Source organism: Pygocentrus nattereri, chromosome 6 (assembly GCF_015220715.1).
Source record: "Pygocentrus nattereri isolate fPygNat1 chromosome 6, fPygNat1.pri, whole genome shotgun sequence".
Lineage (NCBI taxonomy): Eukaryota > Metazoa > Chordata > Actinopteri > Characiformes > Serrasalmidae > Pygocentrus > Pygocentrus nattereri.
The window spans coordinates 26914267-26934262 of record NC_051216.1 but is presented as its reverse complement, the minus strand read 5'-3'; the positions used below and the strand labels follow the sequence as shown (position 1 = coordinate 26934262).

Below are 19996 nucleotides of genomic sequence, written 5' to 3'. Positions count from 1 at the left end.
TTTACTTTTCAGGCTTATGTACATTTAATAGAAAGCACTTTTGTACTTGAACTCGAGCCAACTTAAAAATAGGGTGTATCTACCAGAAAAGTGTTTACAGGAAAAAGAGAAGGAATGTACCTTTTAGTAGAATGAGGACAGAGGTGGGTAGTAACTAGTCGTATTCACTGAGTTACATGTTCTTGAGTAAAATTCTGATGGATTTGTACTTTGCTGAGTGTTTTCAGTTCAGAATATTTTTTCTTCCACTCAAGTATATTTGTAAGGAAAGTGAAGTACTTTTTATTCAGTTACATTTTAGTCATTTAGTCAATTCAATAGTTCTATTTAGAACCATGTATCAAACCATTACATGCATTTAAATGTTCTTTTCTGAAATGCTTCTTCAAATTGATGAAGAATGCAATGTATATGGCTATATAGCACCAAAAGGTGTATTTGTAAGGAAAGTAAAGTACTTTTTAATCAGCTACATTGTAGCAATTCCCTTAAAGAACCATTCCTTTTTATTCTTTGAGTTATTATTTCATAGAATAGTTTTTTTTTTTTTTTTTGAGTACAAATTTAAGCTGCTCTACCTGCAGATATAGCTCTGTCTCCCCTCAGAGCATTTTTCCAGAAATAGAGCTTAAGAGTGCGTGAGTCATCTTTTATTGACAGTATAGCTTGTATTTGAGTACTTTGCTCAGAGTGTTCTGGGAAAGCAGACCCTAAAGTGTGTTAAATGAAAGTTTTACAAGGAGAATTTTTATTTCATAGTTTATTAATTAAAATTTAAAACATCACTTTTTAAAGCAAGATTAATATTTACAAAGTAGAGACTAATTGTAAGCACGTTTTGAAAAGCTACAGTCATTCATGAGAACTTGCAGTACGTAAGAAAACTAAGAACATGTAAATAATATGTTATGTTTATGACACACAAGTCATTTAATACGTATCATAACCATTCAAAGCTGGTATAAAATAACATTTTGTGAAGAGGTACATGCACGACAATAAATGATTCATGTTAAATCTGCAAAAACATTTTTTCTACAATAAAAATCACTCATGAAGATTAGTCCGGCATTGCTCATACTAATAAATGTATGTGAATACGCAAATTACTTGTTTTGTAATATAGACCTCATAATAAGGCACACTGATAAAAGAAAGATAACAAATATATTACATGAATTCAAACATACATATGAGGGCACACACACAAACACACACACACACTGTGATCCCAAATCATTCTTCATTCAGTCACTTAGTCTCAAAATGTAATAACATAACAGTACTCAGCTCATAGACTGAGCCACTTGAGTGGTTGCACAAACAACTCTTGCCTGTTTTCCTCACAAATACTTCACAAATACATTTCCCTTCATCCTTCCATCCCTTTATCCCTAACCCTCACTAAATATAATAGAAGCATCCCATCAGCCCTTTACTGCAAAAATAAGATCAATGGCTGGTTGCACCAGCTGCATAAGTTCAAACATAGGCTAGTTTTAACACAAGTTAAGGCTTATGTGTTACTAAATCAAAACTAGTTGCACCACACAAATTAGATAGGACACTAGATAAGGTAAATTGATGATTTAGATCGTTGTTTTATTCAGTTTAACTTGTACACATCTTTTTTTTTTCATGGAAAAAGTCATAGCAGCTGTTCGTTTCCATGGCAGCAGGTTTGCTTGTTGGTTCTGAATGTGTTGTCGTCATGTTAAAGCAACATACACTTTAGTTAGTTACTAGGAGCGGTGTAAGGATTTTTGGTGTAACCAAATTTAGTAAAAGGATAGGCTGAAATGAACTAGTGTTAATTGAGGACTAAAGATTTTATGCTCAGACTAAGTATAAACTTATGCAAAACTGATGCAACGCAGTCCAGGTCTTTCCTTTCAGCTTAACAGCACATTCTCGTTATCATAAAGTCATACCTATGGACATAAAAACATATCATTTATCTGGCCTGTGTCTGTGTCATTATGTTTTTAGCGGCAATGCATCTGCACTGACCGACCAATCAGGAGGAAGAGCAGGCCGGACAGCAGGCAGAAGAACACGCCCACTGGAGCAAACATGAATGAGAGGCCATAGATGATATTCAGCTGAAAGCCTGAACAAAGATGAGCCTTTTGGTAAATCACATACGATCCCACCACATCCATCACCTCCACCCAGATCACAAACATCATAGTGGCAGCAAGGAGGAAGAAACCTAAAGGGAGAGTGAGAGAATGAGAAGAATGAAAAAAGGGGTGGTAGAAGGAAAGAAACTGATGAAAGAAATGGAGAAAGATGATGGCAGTTTCAAAAATAAATTGAAACTGTCTTAAAGAAAATTATTTGTTTGAAAACGATTTAGAATGTTATATGTTTCATTTAGCATATACCTTTAAGTAACCAACAATTCACAAATAACCTCTCAAAATAACTAGAACCTCTGGATAAAATTAAGGAAATATTTACTCAATACAATGATTGTACAGCAATAACTTGACTTCAATGTCTAAAAGTTGACAGTGAGTGGATGTCCAAAAAAATCTTTAAAATTAATTCTGCACCATCTAAAGACGTCATTCAGATGGCCAGGTATATTAAAGACATATTTTTGCTCACTGGGGAGCTTTTGCTTTCTGCACATTTCTTCCATTTCAATACTATTAGAACATGCCTTTTTACTTTGCCTCGCCATTTCTCCACAGGAGAATCTTCAGTGCCATCTTTTAGGCCACTCCATCGCTGCATTAGCTCGAATGAAGTTTGTTAAATGGAGCAAGGGATCGGACCAACAGAAATGTAGACTTCATTACAGTGTGATCCAATTTTTAAAACATTTTTAAATTAGCAGACAAAGCTGTTTAGAATCCAGAGTAACAAAACACTGCAATACATATTCAATCAGTAGTGGCACCAGTGCTACCATTTTGGATGAGCATGGCAAACTTGCAGGTGAGCCAAATTCATTCAAGAGGTTCAAACACTGGAGTAGGAAAAAAACTGCAGAAGGACACATCAGCTTGGTAGATGACCAAAATACCTAATACTCACTTACAATAACTGCTCATGTGCATGTAACAATACTGTGCCACATTCGGCTGTGCTTTATGTGGAAAACAAATCCAAATGGTTACACATATTTGCAAAGTCATTACTCTGCTAGCTTGCAGGTTACAAAGCTAGCAACACCAAAAAAGAAGAACAATATTCCATGGTTCTAAAGTTGAAGCTTAACCCAAAACAAAGTCATGAAGGCATGTTAAAAATAACTGAAACAGAAGAATATAAACAAAAGGTAAAGTTAAAGTGCTTTAACTCACCAGATATGAGGAAGAGTCCACCACCTGCCTTGTAGAGGCAGTAACTTGCAAATGGAGCAGCACAAATAATGATAAAGCCACCCAGTATGACTGCAGTCACGCCCAGTAACACAAAGACACTCCAGAAACCTCTGTAGACTAACAACACAACCAACCGGTTACTATTTGAGCAAAGTAATGGAGCTATGACCGATTCATTTGTGAGCACGTATTGTACTTGTGAAGCATCAAACAAATCAAATGATGGTTTCTTATATAAAGATAGTACAATCAAGTTGACAGATTTTAAAGCAGTCATGTCAGTGCAGAAATGTTCTTACTAATAGCAGAATCATAGGTAGTTGCATTGTGGGTCTTTTCAGATAGTGGGAAAGGGAACAGGTAGGCATGGATGCAGACTTTGGAGTGTGGCTGATTTGCTGTGAGGACAAAAACAATTAACATTGGCTCAGATTATCACTGTACTGTAATATAATCATTAACAGGCTGTTTTATTGCAAATTTGACTTTTTTCCGTATTTTATGTTATTAACTGTAATGTGTTATATATGCTGTAAGGCTTTATCGTATGTGTAAAGCCCATTCTAAACAATGTGTGTCACAAAAAAAGTAATCTATAATGTGCTTTGGAACAAAAACCTTCAATTACACTTATTTTATTGATATTTCATACTTTATATGTATAAAAACATAAAAACAATCTTGTTCTCAGGAATAATAACATATTACATATTCAGTACATTTTGTTGACTTTTACCATTTTTTTTACATTTTTTTTCTTTCCATTGCATCACTAGCCTTAGCCTGATCTGCACGTAGTCTTAAATATTTCTGTAAAATACTGTGGTTATAATAAATATGGTGATTAAAAAAAAATGAAGGACTACTAATAACTTTAATGGCATAAGTCTACAAATGATCTTTTCCAGAGCAGATTAGTGTTTCTCTCTTTTTGTCATTACAGACCATAACTAAACAAAATGACAATCTCTATCTTACTTTAGCTTTAACTGGATCATTTTGACCTTCATTTTATTATAATTAGTTCTGGACAGCTCTTTCACAACTCAGCCATGTACTTTTTAAAACAACCATCCAGTGACACCCAAAAATCATCTCGCCTAATTTCACAAAGTGGATGGGACATGTCCCCTCTAACCCCCCAAAGTAGGAAGGTTTTCCTTACTAAACCAGAACTTCAACATGCTGTCCTCTTCCACTCTGCCTCCAAAAGAGCAGCGCCAGAAAAAGCCCTCATGGTAAAACACAGAAGTGTTTCCAGCATCTGCAGTATCATTCACCACCAATTCACCTCTCTGTGGAAGAGCACAGGGGTGAGAGTGCAAAGGTCACTTGGGCTATGGGTGGATATGGAGCCTGTTAATGGGTGTGTTTTATATATATATATGTGTGTGTGTGTGTGTGTGTGTGTGTGTGTGTGTGTTTGCAGGAAAAAATATAGAATATTGGAATATAGATAAATTCCTCAGCAGACTATTATTATGCATTTCACAACACCAAAATTTTAAAGATGGATTCTAAAAATCCTAAATGGGGATTAACAGCTGTAAGGCCAATGTCAATGCTAACATATACCAAGATTTCCAAAAATCATGAGGGCATTAAAAACAAAATTAAAACATTTACGGCATTTGGCAGACGTTCTCATCCAGAGTGATTTACAATTTGACCATTTCACACAAGTAGGTGAAGGTAGCGTTAGGAGTCTTGCCGAAGGACTCTTATTTTTATTTTGTAGGGTGCTTACCCAGGTGGGGCATTGAACCCCAGTCTACAGAGTAAAAGGCAGAGGTGTTACCCACTATGCTACACCAACCCTTGGCTCATAAAGAAATATCCATGCATTCATAATCAAAAGCCATGTATTACCAGTACTAGAGAACTATTCAATTAAGATCAGCATAATATTTCCCAAATTTACACTAATTATTTTTTAGAACATATTGCTAGCATTAATGTTTGAACAATTCTATTGCAATTTAACAGAGTAGAAACAAATAAAAGGCTTTCACTCTCTCAACCCCAGTAAAAGTGGTATAGGTTGAAGTCACTTCCACTAGTGCATTTACAGAGGCAAATGTTAGCCCCTTGGAAATTACTGCAATGCGTGTGACTGCTACAAATAGATTTGGCATGATAGTGCAGACATTGCAGTAAGATTCCAGTTTCATTGCTCACTATTAAGCGCAGTATCATGCTCCAGCATATGCTATTCTACCCTCTGAGCTTCACTGAGACTGTAAATAGTGACGTTTGATACACAAGGTCTCAATCGTTACCTCATCCAAACCCAAACCTACATTTATGTAATCCTGAACTTCAGCCTGCATTTAGAAAAAAGTGCCCTTTTGGACTATCTTAGATTTTAGATTAATCATATAATACCCAGAGAGACTGTGTGACAAGTAGAATTCTATTATAATTTTCCAGAATGTGACTAACTGACAGTTGTCTTTCATGCCACTGTGATATTCAAATATCTCAGACTTAACCCTGTTCCATCTGATTAATCTAATTTCTTTGTCTGGTGCTCTTTATAATAAACATTGATTGAAACAGTGCCACCACCCACCTCTGTAGAAACCGTTTTGCAAGTCTCTGAAGCCAAAAGCCAGTAATCTGTACCAAAGGACAGGAGGATGAAGACTGCTGCCAAGGCACCAAAGAGCCCAGCAAAAAACAATGCCACACTCAACTTCATGGCTGGAATCCCACTCTTTTTCTCCTGTGCTATAAACAAGTCCCTGAAAAAATGTCAATACTCCAAATATGTAAACTAAAGTCCTTGGTTTGTTTCTATAGGATTGGTTGAGTGTCAAAGTTCTTCTGCTATCACGCTGTGCTGATGTCCTTACAGTCTTCTTCACTCGTGTTTATGGATCTCTTGTCCTGAAGCCTTGTCCCTTTCCCACAGTGCTGGTGTCAGAATGAAACTGGCCTGGGTATAGGAGAGGGGAAAGGGCTTCAAAAGCACACTCATGTGTGGAGCCATCCCCCTTTTGCTATTTTGGACTGCTGATTGAAGGTGCCTGCTGGCTCTCTTAGAGGTGTGGCCTGGGAATGGGAAAAGTTTGGTGGGCGGGGCCCTGGTATAGACCAAAATATCTCCTGCCAGCTGAAGGCCACCCCTTAGGACTAGAAAGTTGGGAACGGGAGGAAAGACACCAACATTGTCTCTAACCTAGTCGCCCACTGAGAAGTGGGTAGAATTGAGCAGGAGGTTGCGAAAATTAAATATATCCTTACATTCCATTATTTTGGATTCATATTTAAATTATTATCTGACTAATTTTAGTTCAATTTTATTTTTCTACTGATTAATAACTCAAAAGCTAACCCAATAACCCACATGCTGAAATGATCAACATATACTTCTGGTTTCAAAAGACGTAAAAAGAATTTAAAATAAAAGCCCATTATCTGCTGAGTGGGACATTTAGCAGAGAGCAGAGAAACCAGCTATCAATTAGCACTATGCTGTGAGTGAAGATCACAGCAGCAGAAGTGGTTGACTGTCGTTCATATATATTTTCCTATAGGTTTCTATACCCCCTCTGCTGTGAGCTTCAGGTATATAGAGTCAGAGAATGCAATGCTGTCGGAAGACCAGTAATGTTTGCATGCATAGCATTGTAGATCAGTAATGTTTCTATGGTGTTTATGATGTTTTCCAATAGCTGCAGTATAATGCGTGATGTTCATATTCAAGTTCATCAGTAAGCGCTGTAAAACTTCAAACACTTCTGTAGTCATCCCTACATATATACCCAGTGTGTAAAGAACAGGAGAATGACTGCCACTCGAGCCATAAATGTCAAAACTTGGTCAAAACATGAGGGAAAAACCCACCACTACAATCATACTTTTTTTCCAGATGCTCTCAAGGTTGCAGTGGTCCAAGCTCTACTGAAGAAACATAATCTAGTTTTAAGTCATTTTAGACCAATTTCAAAACAGAAAATAAGATTTCTGTCCATTTCAGATTTAAGTAGAGCTTCTGACAGTGCATCACAATATTCTTATGAACTGCCTTGAAATATGGGTAGGCCTTTCTAGAACTTGGACTGGATTTTAAACTTGTTTCAGAAATATCTCAAAGGTAGAAAGTTCTTTGTTAGTCTACTTGAGCTAGTACCAATTAATATGACATACTTTGTGGTGTTCCATATGGCTCTGTATTAGGCTCACTTCTTTTTTTCTTTGCACATGCTTACATGCTTCCATTAGGTCACATTATTAAAAACCATGCAGTCAGTTATCACAGCTATGCTGATGATAAACAATTATATATTTCTTTAGAGCCAAATGATACAATTGTTTTAAATAAATTGACAACTTGTTTGTCCAGTATCATTAACTGAATAAACTGTATGTATTTATACAATACCACAGTCAAAAGATGAAATTAGAAATATTGATGTAATTTTAGACTCCACTTTTAAATCTCACATACATAACGTTACAAAAACAGCATTCTTTCATTTAAAAAGTGTAAAACAAGTTAGACATTTCTTAAACTGCAAGATACTGAAAAGCTAATCCATGCTTTTTTGTTTGTTTGTTTGTTTGCAACTAGACCACTGTAATGCATTATTTACTGGGTTACATTAAACTATAACTGGCAGACTACTTGTCCAGAAATCTGCAGCTAAAGTATTAATTCATACAACAAAGAAGGAACATATCACACCTGTTTTAGCTTCATTACACTGGTTGACTATTTCATTTAGAATTGCTTTTAAAAATATTTTACTACTATTTCTAGATATCTCTGAGTGCCTGATAAAACATGTTCCAAAATGTGCTTTAAGACCATCAAGTGCTGTTTTTTAAATATTCCCAGGATGAAGCACAAACAGACTTGTGAAGTAGTGTTGTTTTTATGCACCAAAACTCTGGAACTCTTTATTAATTAACATTCGACATGCATCGTCTGTAACCAGCTTTAAAGAGCAGCTTAAAATGTTTTTATTTGGCAGTGTGTTGGGCTCTTGTTTTATTTCAAATGTTATTTTATTAATTTAATTGTTAATATTTTTCATTATTATTCTGTGTTTATTTTATTCTATCTTCTTTATATTTTAATGTTTCATTGTCCATATTTATACTTTATTTAATTTCATTCTGACACACTTTGACTTTTTATTTTTATGTATGAAAGGTACTATATTTTTATTATTAATTTATATTATATATTATTAATAATATATATTTTATTATTATTGCTTTCTGCTAGTATCCCTATGGGATTCTAGTCGTTCTCTAATGGTTAGGCGGCCACTGGTATTCACAGTCTGGGAAGTTTTAGATTTAGAGTCACGTTTTTATCTCTCAAAACTGGCCCCACTCATTGGAAATCAAAACACGATCACTGATTCCACTGTCACTTTCTAATTATGCTGATGGTTAAACTAATGTGTTAGAAGTGCTTGTCAGCTCTTGAAGACCTAAGTAATAGGAGAGCTTGCTTAACTATATCGATATTTGTCAATATAACTATAATTATATTTGGCCAGTTTTCAACTGTAAAGAATTTAACACTTCTGTTTCCGTCCACCCACGACCCTGAGGGAGAAGCAGCTTAGGAAATGTGTGTGTGTGTGTGTGTATGTGTGTGTGTGTGTGTGTGTGTGTGTGTGTGTGTGTGTGTGTGTATGTGTGTGTGTGTGTATGTGTTTGTGTGTGTGTATTTCCGTCCAAAACATAACAATGAAACAACAGTAGTACTTTAATAGTTGTAAAGTTTAAATACAACCCCAATTGTGAAGTTGGGACATTTTGTAAAACATAAATAAAAACAGTATATGATGATTTGCAAATCCTTTTCAACCTATATTCAATTGAATACACTACAAAGACAAGATATTTAATGTTCAAATGGATAAACTTTATTGTTTTTTGCAAATATTCACTCATTTTGAATTTGTTCCAAATTCACGTTCCAAAGAAGTTGGGACAGGGGCATGTTTACCACTGTGTTACATCACCTTTCCTTTTAACAACTCTCGATAAGCGTTTGGTAACTGAGGACACTAATTGTTGAAGCTTTGTATGTGGAATTCTTTTCCTTTCTTGCTTGATGTACAACTTCAGTTGCTTAACAGTTCGGGGTCTCTGTTGTCATATTTTGCGCTTCATAATGTGCCACACATTTTCAATTGGAGACAGGTCTGGACTGCAGGCAGGCCAGTCTAGTAGCCGCACTCTTTTATTACGAAGCCACGCTGTTGTAACATGTGCAGAATGTGGCTTGGCATTGTCTCGCTGAAATAAGCAGGACGTCCCTGAAAAAGACGTTGCTTGGATGGCAGCATATGTTGCTCCAAAACCTGTATGTACCTTTCAGCATTAATGGTGCCTTCACAGATGTGCAAGTTACCCATGCCATGGGCACTAAAACACCCCATACCATGCTGTGCCGCCTGAGGGATCGAAGGTCACAGGCATTCAATGTTGGTTTACTTTCATTCTCCAGATTCTCTGAATCGTTTGATGATATTATGGACTGTAGATGATGAAATCCCTAAATTCCTTGCAATTGCACGTTGAGAAACATTGTTCATAAACTGTTGGACTATTTGCTGACGCAGTTGTTCACAAAGTGGTGAACCTCGTCCCGTCCTCATGACATTCAACTATTTCCAATTAACCTGTTCACCTGTGGAATGTTCCAAACAGGTGTTTTTTGAGCATTCCTCAACTTTCCCAGTCTTTTGTTGCCCCTGTCCCAACTTCTTTGGAACGTGTTACAGGCACCAAATTCAAAATGAATGAATATTTGTAAAAAACACTAAAGTTTATCCATTTGAACACTAAATATCTTGTCTTTGTAGTGTATTCAATTGAATATAGGTTGAAAAGGATTTGCAAATCATCGTATTCTGTTTTTATTTATGTTTTACACAGCGTCCCAACTTAATTATAATTGGGGTTGTATAAGCATGATTATATTGACTGAAAATGAACTAAAAATAACAAACAGACTTTGATGTTTCCCCTCTGAGGTAGGCCTATATGAAACAAATATGCAAAGTGCGCAAATAAGTCCAAAGAAAGAATTAGATTTGCAAATGCATAAGAAAGCCATTCTGTAGAGTATTTAGGAATGAAGGATGACTAAATGTGGTAGTTCTGGCATTGAGTGTATTCATTTAAATTCTTATATTCTTAATCTAGGGTTTAGATTTTAAATAGAGTGAGATTCAAATAATGCAAAACTTAATTTACTTATCTGAAAGGCATAGGCAACAAGCCCAGTTTGATCCAGAAGGTGGTCAAAAGAGGAAACCACAGTTTCTGAGGTTCCAGCACGGTTGGAGTCAGTGGTGAGTGACACCTCAGGGTAAGGCGGCCAGATTTCTGAAATAAAAATCGGTACATTTCCAGTTCTGTAGTCACTGTATCAATAAAATATCCAATAATTTATCTATTAAATGAAAAGGGGGTGACAGTTCCAGTTGTGTGTTTTTTCACCATGGTAACCATTGTACTGTAATAAACTATTGTGAAGGCTGACTGATCAAATTGGGTACTAACTAAGTAACTTTGTAAATTGTGTCAGAAAATCATACAGTAGCCTACCATGGTGAGAGGAAAAAGAGACCTGTGGTTATAGCCCAATGGCCAGACCCTAAACACACCCCTGGGCTGACTGCAGATCTGAAGTGACAGAGACGGCTGCTCTCAACATATGGCATGTCACATATGGATGAATTTGAGAACATAGTCAACTCTGTCCATCCACTCCATTGCTCAATCCACCAAGGCGCTATACGATAAGCTAATGGGGATTTTTTGTAGATTGATATCAGGCTTCACAGTGTGTTACATTACCCACAGATTCTCAGAACAAACAACAGCACAGAATGTCTCAATACAAATACAACTTTACCATATGTTTTATCTGAAGTACCGAATGTTGGCATGTTAATGTTTTTCACAAAATCCACAATGTCTCAGATCTCACACTCCACGGAATGTGCATGTCTGCCTATCTGTCAATATGGAAAGTTACTCAAGCTACTGAAAAAAAATGAGCCAGAGTAAAAGACTGCATCAGAGGAACTGTCCATTAAATTTGCAAAATTTTAAGTAAACAATACTTACATGACACTTCCAGATGTACAGTAAACACCAAATGTTTATTAAAGGTATAATCTGCTATTAGTTAAGCTCTTAAAAATGTAAGAGGTGACCAATAAGTAAAGCTAAGTCTGATTAATGTCTGATTGTCTGGCTAAACTATAATAACAGTCTTTTTAAATTTGAAACTTCTTTGAACAGCTGACATTTATCCATAGCCATCATTATTTGCTCAAAAACATTAATTGCATTTTTTTCCAACATCATTTTTTGAACATGCTTCGTTTTTGAAGATAAAGAAGATCAAATACAGGGTCACTATTCCTCAAATCTTAGACCACAGTCCAGTTAAATGAAAAATAAAGGGCTTTAAACGAAGCGCGTCTGAGGTCATACCATGACGCAGATTTTGGACTGTACCAATCGGCATGTTATGAATGTCTACTGAGTGACTGGTGATACACGGGAGCGACTTATCTACATTCTCTCATAAATGCCTTATGTATGTATTTATCTATATAAACGAGCTTTAACAGGGCATTAATGTAATACCGTGGAGGGCTGCCGCATTCAAACGCCCTGGTCTCCCCCAGTTCTCTAAGACATGGTCCAGGCCCGGCGGTGACGCTGGGACTGTTTGGTAAATGAGTGCAGTCCGGTGACGCTTCCGCGTAGGTCGAGCTGTGCAGTGAGGGAGAATGAACAACTCAGCATGTAGCATTTATCAGAAACCAAGGAGACCCACCAGGATTATAAGATGTATATACGTAGTTGGGTTTATGGTGAGTAGCTTCTTTTTCCTCTGAAGACGTTGCTGGGGCGTCTGCGAGCCACTCTGTCTTCTGTAACTTTGGATAAGACTGAACGATATAGAAGATCCACAGCATTTCCCCTTTACTCTTCTTAGGCTGCAGTCAGTGTCATATTGTAGTTAGGAAAGCTATATATCTTCTGTCCTGACATGTAAAGAGGCGTAAACTGGTTGTTAGTGTATCAAATGGTTTTCAGTGTTAGTGCTAGTTGCCTTATCCCGTTCAGGACACTTCAGCGGGAAGAGTTCTTGTCTCTAGCATTTTCCCTCACAAGCTTTCACATGATCTCGCACAGAAACAGAGTTGAGCTGTTCATGAACTGTCCTAATGACATGATTAAGTCCAAAGCCAAAAGCAACCTTCTCCTTTTAAATTGCCTGGCTTCAGTGTGTTTTGTGTAAAGTGTCGTTTTCCCCTTGATGAATCATCCAGTATCCAAATTTGATGAAACTGGAATAAAACTACCCCCGGTGTCTCGCCACACCCCCGCCCCCCACGTCCATTCACACAGTGTTTTTCCCACTGTACAGCAGGAGCGCTACCCCACCCCCCCCCCCCCCCGAATTAAACTAGGTTTAATAGAGTGCTGTGACACTGGTAGAAGTATGGTGTGACTCCAATCATGATCTTGGCTGGCTTGATGCTGGCTACCTTCTTAAGGAAAATTGTGGCTAAACAGGCTCTGGGCTTGCATGTCAACTCGTACATTTTAATTGTAACATCTTTTAATGTCACTCTGTAATTCACTTAACCTGTAATTAACTTAATACTCAAACTCCAAGGGCTCATACAAAGTCACTTCTATTCCTCATTCTTACTAAGTAACTATGTCACTTATTAGTTTAATAGTAGTCACTAAATTATTTTTAGTAGTTAGTGAAGACGTCTTAAGGTTAAGATGTCTTAAGACAGATGAACCTGCAGATGAATGTTAGTATGTGTCAGTGGTATATTTGGGTAAAGATTTTGGCTGACTGTATTCACTGTGTTCACTCAGCTTGTGCTTAGGATCCTGTGCTGTTTATGTAATATGTAAACATTTAATGCTTAAATAAGATTAAAAAAAAACTGCCTATGTCACTGCACTGATTCTGAAATGTGTTTGGATTTGCACAGGACCTGTTTGGGGTCAGTATGATCATCCCTCTGCTGAGTCATCACGTGAAGGCTTTAGGTGCCAGCCCTACAGTTGCTGGGATAGTGGGTAAGACTCTGTTAAACCTATATAACTACACACAATTAACATGTAAATTATATATACATAGAATGTACACAAATAATTAGAGCTATTAGGGCAAAACTCTGCCACATACGTGATGTTACTAATATCATGCAATCATGTAGTTGAAGGTTTTACTTGTGTGTGTGAAAAAATAGACTTATGAATATCAGTACAGCCATTACTGCATCAGTACACATCACCACAAGATCACCCATGATATGTTGCCATATCGATATTTGAACATAGCCCTAATCATGGGTACCCAGAGCTATGTACGGGATAGACTATTTTCATCTGTCACACACCTGATTACCAAACTCATTTGCAAGATGAATTTGGTTTGTTAGAGCTCAAAGAACTAGTGATTTAAAGTTATAACCATCATAACCCATGAAGAAATGTGATGCTGTGATATATTTTTCATTGCTGATCTTTTAACCAAAGCACTGGCAAAATACCAATTTTCTGCAAAAGCCCAAGAAACCCAACATTTTAAATGCTAAAGATTTTACATTCCTCACATTTTTCTTTTTTACCCTGAATTACTTTTGTTAATACTTTCAGTATATATATGCATACTTTTGTATTTGGTTAATATTTCATTTGAAATACTCATTGATCACACTAAAATATTTCATAGGTCTTAGAAGAGCCTAGATATAACACTGTGTGAGTCTACAGACATTACACTGATGAGGTGTTTCCTTAAAGAGTCCCTTTATAGAATTGTGTGCTATGTCCACTGAGTAACATGTGTCCTGCTGAACAGTCCTTGCATTTTTATTTATCTTTATATTTTATGCATTAATCATGATATTCATCTAAGAGAATTCTCAGTCGTGTTTTAATGTTGGGGTATTTGTAAATCATGTACGTTGGATGCACACTATTTCAAAAGGCTGTTTGTGGCCAATACACTTGAGATCACCAGCTGAAAAAAACATTTTACTTCTTTCAAAAGGTTGATGTAGATTGTCATCACAAGGTCTCCATTTCTTTGGTCAGGCCATCCAATGATTACTTCAAAGGAGGATTTCATGCAAAATCCATAATTCAATCTGTGATTCCTTGCTGTATGTCAGTTTCTGAGAATTTGACCGCATTACTCAGGTGCTCTGTGAGTGGGTAAAACAAATTAACACTGAACTAGTAGTGATTTCATTTGATGACTGTAGGATTAGGATATGAATGTTCCTCTGAGGAAGAGCATAGAAATTGTGACAAATAATCAGGAGCAAAAAATCTGAACTCAGCTAAGATGATCTGTTTGTGAACCAAAACACATAGCAGTTATGAATGTGCATTTGGCCAGTATAACTGTCCTTAAGATCTAAGGATGTTCACAGGGCAGAGTTCTGCTGCTTTGTGGATTGAGATTCTCTCTCAGGTCCTATTTCTGAATTACTTCTATTATATTTTAAGACTCATCTCTTCAGGATGTGTCCATATCCTTCTTGTGTCTATATACTTCTCATAATTTTGTCTTTTATTGGTTACACTGGTCACTCTTAATAAGGGCTTATACTAAATCACTCAACATAAGTCAGCATTTCCCACATTAGGGTAGGGATGCCCATATGTGGGAACATTTTTGACAGAAATATCAGATTTTATAGTCTCTCTTCTCTTTTTATTCTTCTTTTTATCTGTTTTTATTCAGTATTTTTTCTAATTTCTCTTTTAAGGCATTTCTGTTTTTGACTATAGATTTCTTCTTCCAAACTGACTTTGCCAAAATACTGAATTAAACTTTCGATAATGAAACGCTGGATTTTTTTCTGAAATATTTCTTAAAATTGGCAATATTGACTGTAAATTTGGCTTGATGTGTAAAGCACAACCAGTCTCACATCACCAGTACAATGGAGATCCTCAAAAGTCACCACCTAGACTGTGAACTAGCTAGAAAAATAACCCAGAGACAAAGCAGAGGTTTCAGAGTTAACTCTCTTATTTTCATATTGCAGGTTCCACTTATGGGGTTTTGCAGCTGTTTTCCAGCACTATAGTTGTGAGTAACTTATTATTGCCTTCTGACATTTTGCTTCCTAGAAATGACCATTTCAGAGTGATAACAAAAACATAATTATACAGAAAAAATGTACAAGTTGTGCTATACACACATTACAAGTGCTCATTAAGCTGTTGGTGTGTATGGAATAATTCTATGTTCTTGTTGATTTTACATGGTGCCTCAAACTGGAGATTTTGCTTATAAACTAGAAATGCTACTGTAAGACGTGTATGCATCATCTGAGCAGATCAGTTCACTAGTCCTCGGAAGCCTCCTCCCTACTTTAAATTGGTTTACATCTGCAGGGTCATGAGGCAAATTAAGAAGTGAAGGAAGCGTTTGTTTTCTCTTGGATGCTAAGCATAGACACGGAGGAGAGAAACAGCCAAGGCTCTGTGATGCACCTAAAGCCGACAGGCAGAACATAGCAAATTCAATTGGGCCCTTATTGCATTATGTCAGCATGTTTTGTAATTGTGTCTAGTATAGTGTAGTGTGCGAATGTGTGTGCGCATGTGTCATATCTCACGCTACTGAGAGTTGGTACAGAGGCACCAGCAGCACTTATTCTTGGAACTAAGCTGTGGAGTTTGTCAAGCTAAATCCTGTAGAAGCATATACAGATAAAGCATTGCACTCAAACTTCTACCTGCACCATCAAATCACTTCCTTTACAGTATTACAAATATGCATTATCTTCCAGTATGCAGTTCGAATTAAATGTACCATTTCCTGTACAGCATACTTTTACTAACACAGAGCCTTTGTTTCCTCATACATCCTGTAACCCTGTATAAAAACAAGATGTCTGACTAAGAGACAATTTTAAACAAAGCTTTTTGTGATGTCTCATATTTTACTGTGCCAAAGTCAGAGGCCACCCTTCATTGATTTATTTCAGTTTAAAACAGCCAATAAGTATAAGTCAATCTTTATACAGGATATATTGCTGAGGAGATTGATTAAAAGATTTTTACTTTCGTAAGAACGTGGAAAGTCAAAGGAAAAAAACCAAAACTGGAATTTAAAAAAATTAAAGATATATAGGAAATAGGACTCCTGACAGCTGTGCGAAACCTGGTAGACACCAACACTGTCACCACCTGAGAAAAAGCATTACAGATTTCATTTTTGAGAGAGAGGAGGAAATCAAGCTCCACTCTTGCTTCATGTCTGAACATCCACAGCTCTTTCTGTCCATCCTTTCACTGTGAGAAGACAACTCAATACTGTGAATCAGAAAGGATGTGAAGCTCTTAAGAAACAATTACTCTGAAAAAATTAGACAAAACTTAAAAAGTTTGCAAATCAAACTAAGAAGCTGGTGGTGCTCTTAAAACTCCAGAGCCCAAACCTCAGAATCTCTGAATGTGTTTGGGATTACTTGGATCACAAGACACAGAAAATGCAACCAACTTCTGAGACTGAACTTTGGAGTTGTGAAAAATATCCCTGCAGATTTATTTGAACAGCTGAAAAGAAGCTGGAAAGATACAGATGGACACACACAATTTTGATATTATATTTAGTTGTTGAGGCTTTTGTTTATATTTCTGTCAAATATATGTTTCCTGCTTTTTCCCCCCTGATGCTTAAAATTAAAAATGTAATGCTTAATCACTGTTTTGACTGGATAGTGAATAAATCAAAGGTGGTCTCTGACCTTTGCACAGCACTGTATAGTGATTTCTCTTTGTCTCCACAAACTTTGTTTGGCAGGGCAGCTGGAGTGATGTAGTGGGGAGGCGCTATTCCTTGCTGACATGCCTTCTGCTCAGTGCCTTTGGATATGGCCTTTTGGGGTTATCCACTAGTATTGCCCTGTTTGTGCTGGCCCGAATACCAGTGGGTAAGTTATGGAGTGTTATGTAAATCAATGATCTGTCTGCGATAAAACATAATTCTTTCATTTTTAACATACAGTAATGGATAAGTAATGGTTCTCTGCTTTTCCACAGGGCTGTTTAAACATTCTTTGTCCATCTGTCGAGCTCTCCTCTCGGATCTTGTGTCAGAGACAGAGCGCCCCCTGGTGATGGGTCACTTTAATGCAGCTTCTAGTGTGGGATTCATTCTGGGCCCAGTGGTAGGAGGCTACCTCACTGAGCATGAAGGAGGATTCTATTTATCTTCATTCGTCTGCGCAGCCATCTTCCTCCTTAATGCAGGTAAAAGAGAGAAATACATATTCCAGTTGATATTACAGACCAGAGTACACCGGTGGAACAAACAGGAGTGAGCATGCACAAATGCATGCTCATGTGCCATAGGGGTGTGCCATACCCTTGTTTGATTGTTATAAGAGTTTAAAAGGTTTTTTTTTTTCTTCAATCATTCTAGTTAATTTTACTTGAGTTCTTTTTCTGAACATTCTAAGGACAAATGCAATCATTAGAATGTGTTTGTGTTTGCTCATGTTTGTCCCGTCAGTGTATTCTGGCCTATAAAGAGCAGAAAACAAAAATTAGCAATCTGTTTAGGCTAAGTATAGGCTGCTAAGGTCTACTAAATTCTTTTAAAATCTGCTAAGGTCTACTGAGATGTAAAGCATTTTGCCCCTTCAAGCTATTACGTATTTGTGTATGTTTCAACTCAAACTGACTGAAATGGCTAGATAGTAATCTATTCCATAGATGAACTCAACCCATTTTGTAATCTTCCTCAGGTTTGGTCTGGATGTTGCCATGGAGTGAGACTCTAAACCACCGTGTAGATGCTAATAGTAATAGTAACAACAGCAAATCTTATGACAAGCTGAAGAATTGTCCTGTTAGGAACCACCATGACCATTCCTCTTCCACCACAGCTTGTGGTACTGCTATAGCTTCTTGCTGGGGCTTGAGGGATACAAATCTTCTCCAGCCTGCCTGGCGACAGCTGACATCAGTATTGGTGCGGATACGCATGCTGGCCTCCTCAGATATGTGGGACGTGTTCCTTGTGCGTCTGTTAATGGCTGTAGCTATAATGCTTTACTACAGTAACTTTTCCCTGGCTATGGAGGAGCGCTTTGATCTCAAGCCCAAAGTGACTGGCTATTTGATAAGCTACAGCAGCATGTTGGGTGCCCTTGCTGGCTGCCTGGTGGGCCCTGTCACTCATCTTTATGGCAACAACATGTCAGCTCTCCTACTGCACTCAACCATGCTCACATGCTCGCTGATCTTCCTGTACACCACTGCACCTAATGTGTGGCAAGTGCTGCTCACCTCCACGTTCTTTGCCATCTCTACTACTATTGGCCGCACCTGTATCACTGACCTGGAGCTGCAGCGAGGTGGTGCACAAGCCAGCGGGACATTGATAGGGGCGGGGCAGTCGGTAACAGCAGTGGGACGCGTTCTGGCCCCCCTTCTGTCTGGTCTAGCCCAAGAATTCAGTCCCTGTGGGCCACCCAGTCTGGGAGTGGTGCTGGCCCTGATAGCTGTGGGCTTATTGCTTATCAGGACTCCAAAGTGGGACAGTAAAGCCAAAGTGAAGGACAAGAACCACTAATAGTGATAACCCAATGGTCAAATTCCCACACAGGAAAAAATGAGCGTTGTGGTGCCATCTGCTGGAGTTGGCAGTGACTTTTCACTGTCAGAAATGAAGGTGGAAGCTAAAGCTGTGACTGTGATTTATCACAGATCTACCAGTCAGCTGATTGATCTTAGAGTTCTCACAGCAGTGAGTTTCAGCATTGTAAGACATTGTCAGCAGAGCCACCAGCAGGGCAGCCACCTGTCCATTCTCAGGAGGACCTGCCACACTAAATGAAAACCCAGAGACAGAAGCAAAAGACCACAAGCTGAAGGTTTAAACAGCATGCCTGAATACCTGAAGGCATGCTTTTCAATAACTGGCACAATTTATGACTTGCAGTAGAAAGTCGATATTATGCAGTTGAGAATCCTTTCACTATCACCAACTAATTTTCAGCCACTGGAGTCAGATTTACATGGTCCTTAGAGATCTGTGCATTACAGGGAAACATCACTTTCTGGACTGTTTGTTTTTAACCTCAGTGAGGCATTAGTGGTACAAAAACACTATTCATTATTATTGCACTTCATAATAGATATTTCCTCCTCCATAATTTTTAATGCAGATTGCACTATAATACAGTTATACTGCAAAGATACATATGGCCTTACAGCTCATAGACAGACATTCTGTACTTAAGAGCTGTTTTCATTAGCTTTTCCATTTTGTTTTATTGAGAGCAGTGGCATAATTCAATCATCTCAAGTCCACTGATTTTTTTTTTTTTTTTTATTGCTTTTTTTTTAATTGAGGTGTTACAATATTTATTGTATTCTTTACATAGATTTTTTATTGTTTGTTGAATTAAATGAACATTTACACTCTAAAAATTAAGAATGTTCTTGTGATCCATGAATGTAATTGAAAATACTAAGATCATGCACCTCTAAAAAGACATGGAAAAAAATAAAATCATAACCTGAAGGAAACTTTGTTTTTGTTTGCTTTTTAATCTAGATTTTTCATGTCATTCCTCAGTTGTTACAGAAAATAGAAAACATTTACA

The 19996-nt window shown here is 37.3% G+C and overlaps 2 protein-coding genes across 2 annotated transcripts; one reads left to right on the top strand and one right to left on the bottom strand.

The window, feature by feature from the left end:
* Positions 1-745: 745 nt before the first annotated feature.
* Positions 746-6327, bottom strand: tmem182a (transmembrane protein 182a). Its single transcript, XM_017704573.2, has 5 exons — positions 5908-6327; positions 4501-4630; positions 3635-3733; positions 3315-3452; positions 746-2212 (listed from the first exon to the last, which is right to left on the bottom strand). The coding sequence occupies exons 1-5, from the start codon at positions 6034-6036 to the stop codon at positions 1986-1988; spliced, it is 723 nt and encodes a 240-aa protein (XP_017560062.1). The 5' UTR covers positions 6037-6327; the 3' UTR covers positions 746-1985.
* A 5733-nt stretch (positions 6328-12060) lies between these two features.
* mfsd9 (major facilitator superfamily domain containing 9) lies at positions 12061-19919 on the top strand. Its single transcript, XM_017704572.2, has 6 exons — positions 12061-12199; positions 13346-13433; positions 15419-15462; positions 17185-17314; positions 17424-17633; positions 18131-19919. Exons 1-6 carry the CDS (start codon positions 12116-12118, stop codon positions 18958-18960), a joined length of 1386 nt encoding a protein of 461 aa, XP_017560061.1. The 5' UTR covers positions 12061-12115; the 3' UTR covers positions 18961-19919.
* The last annotated feature ends 77 nt before the right edge of the window (positions 19920-19996 follow it).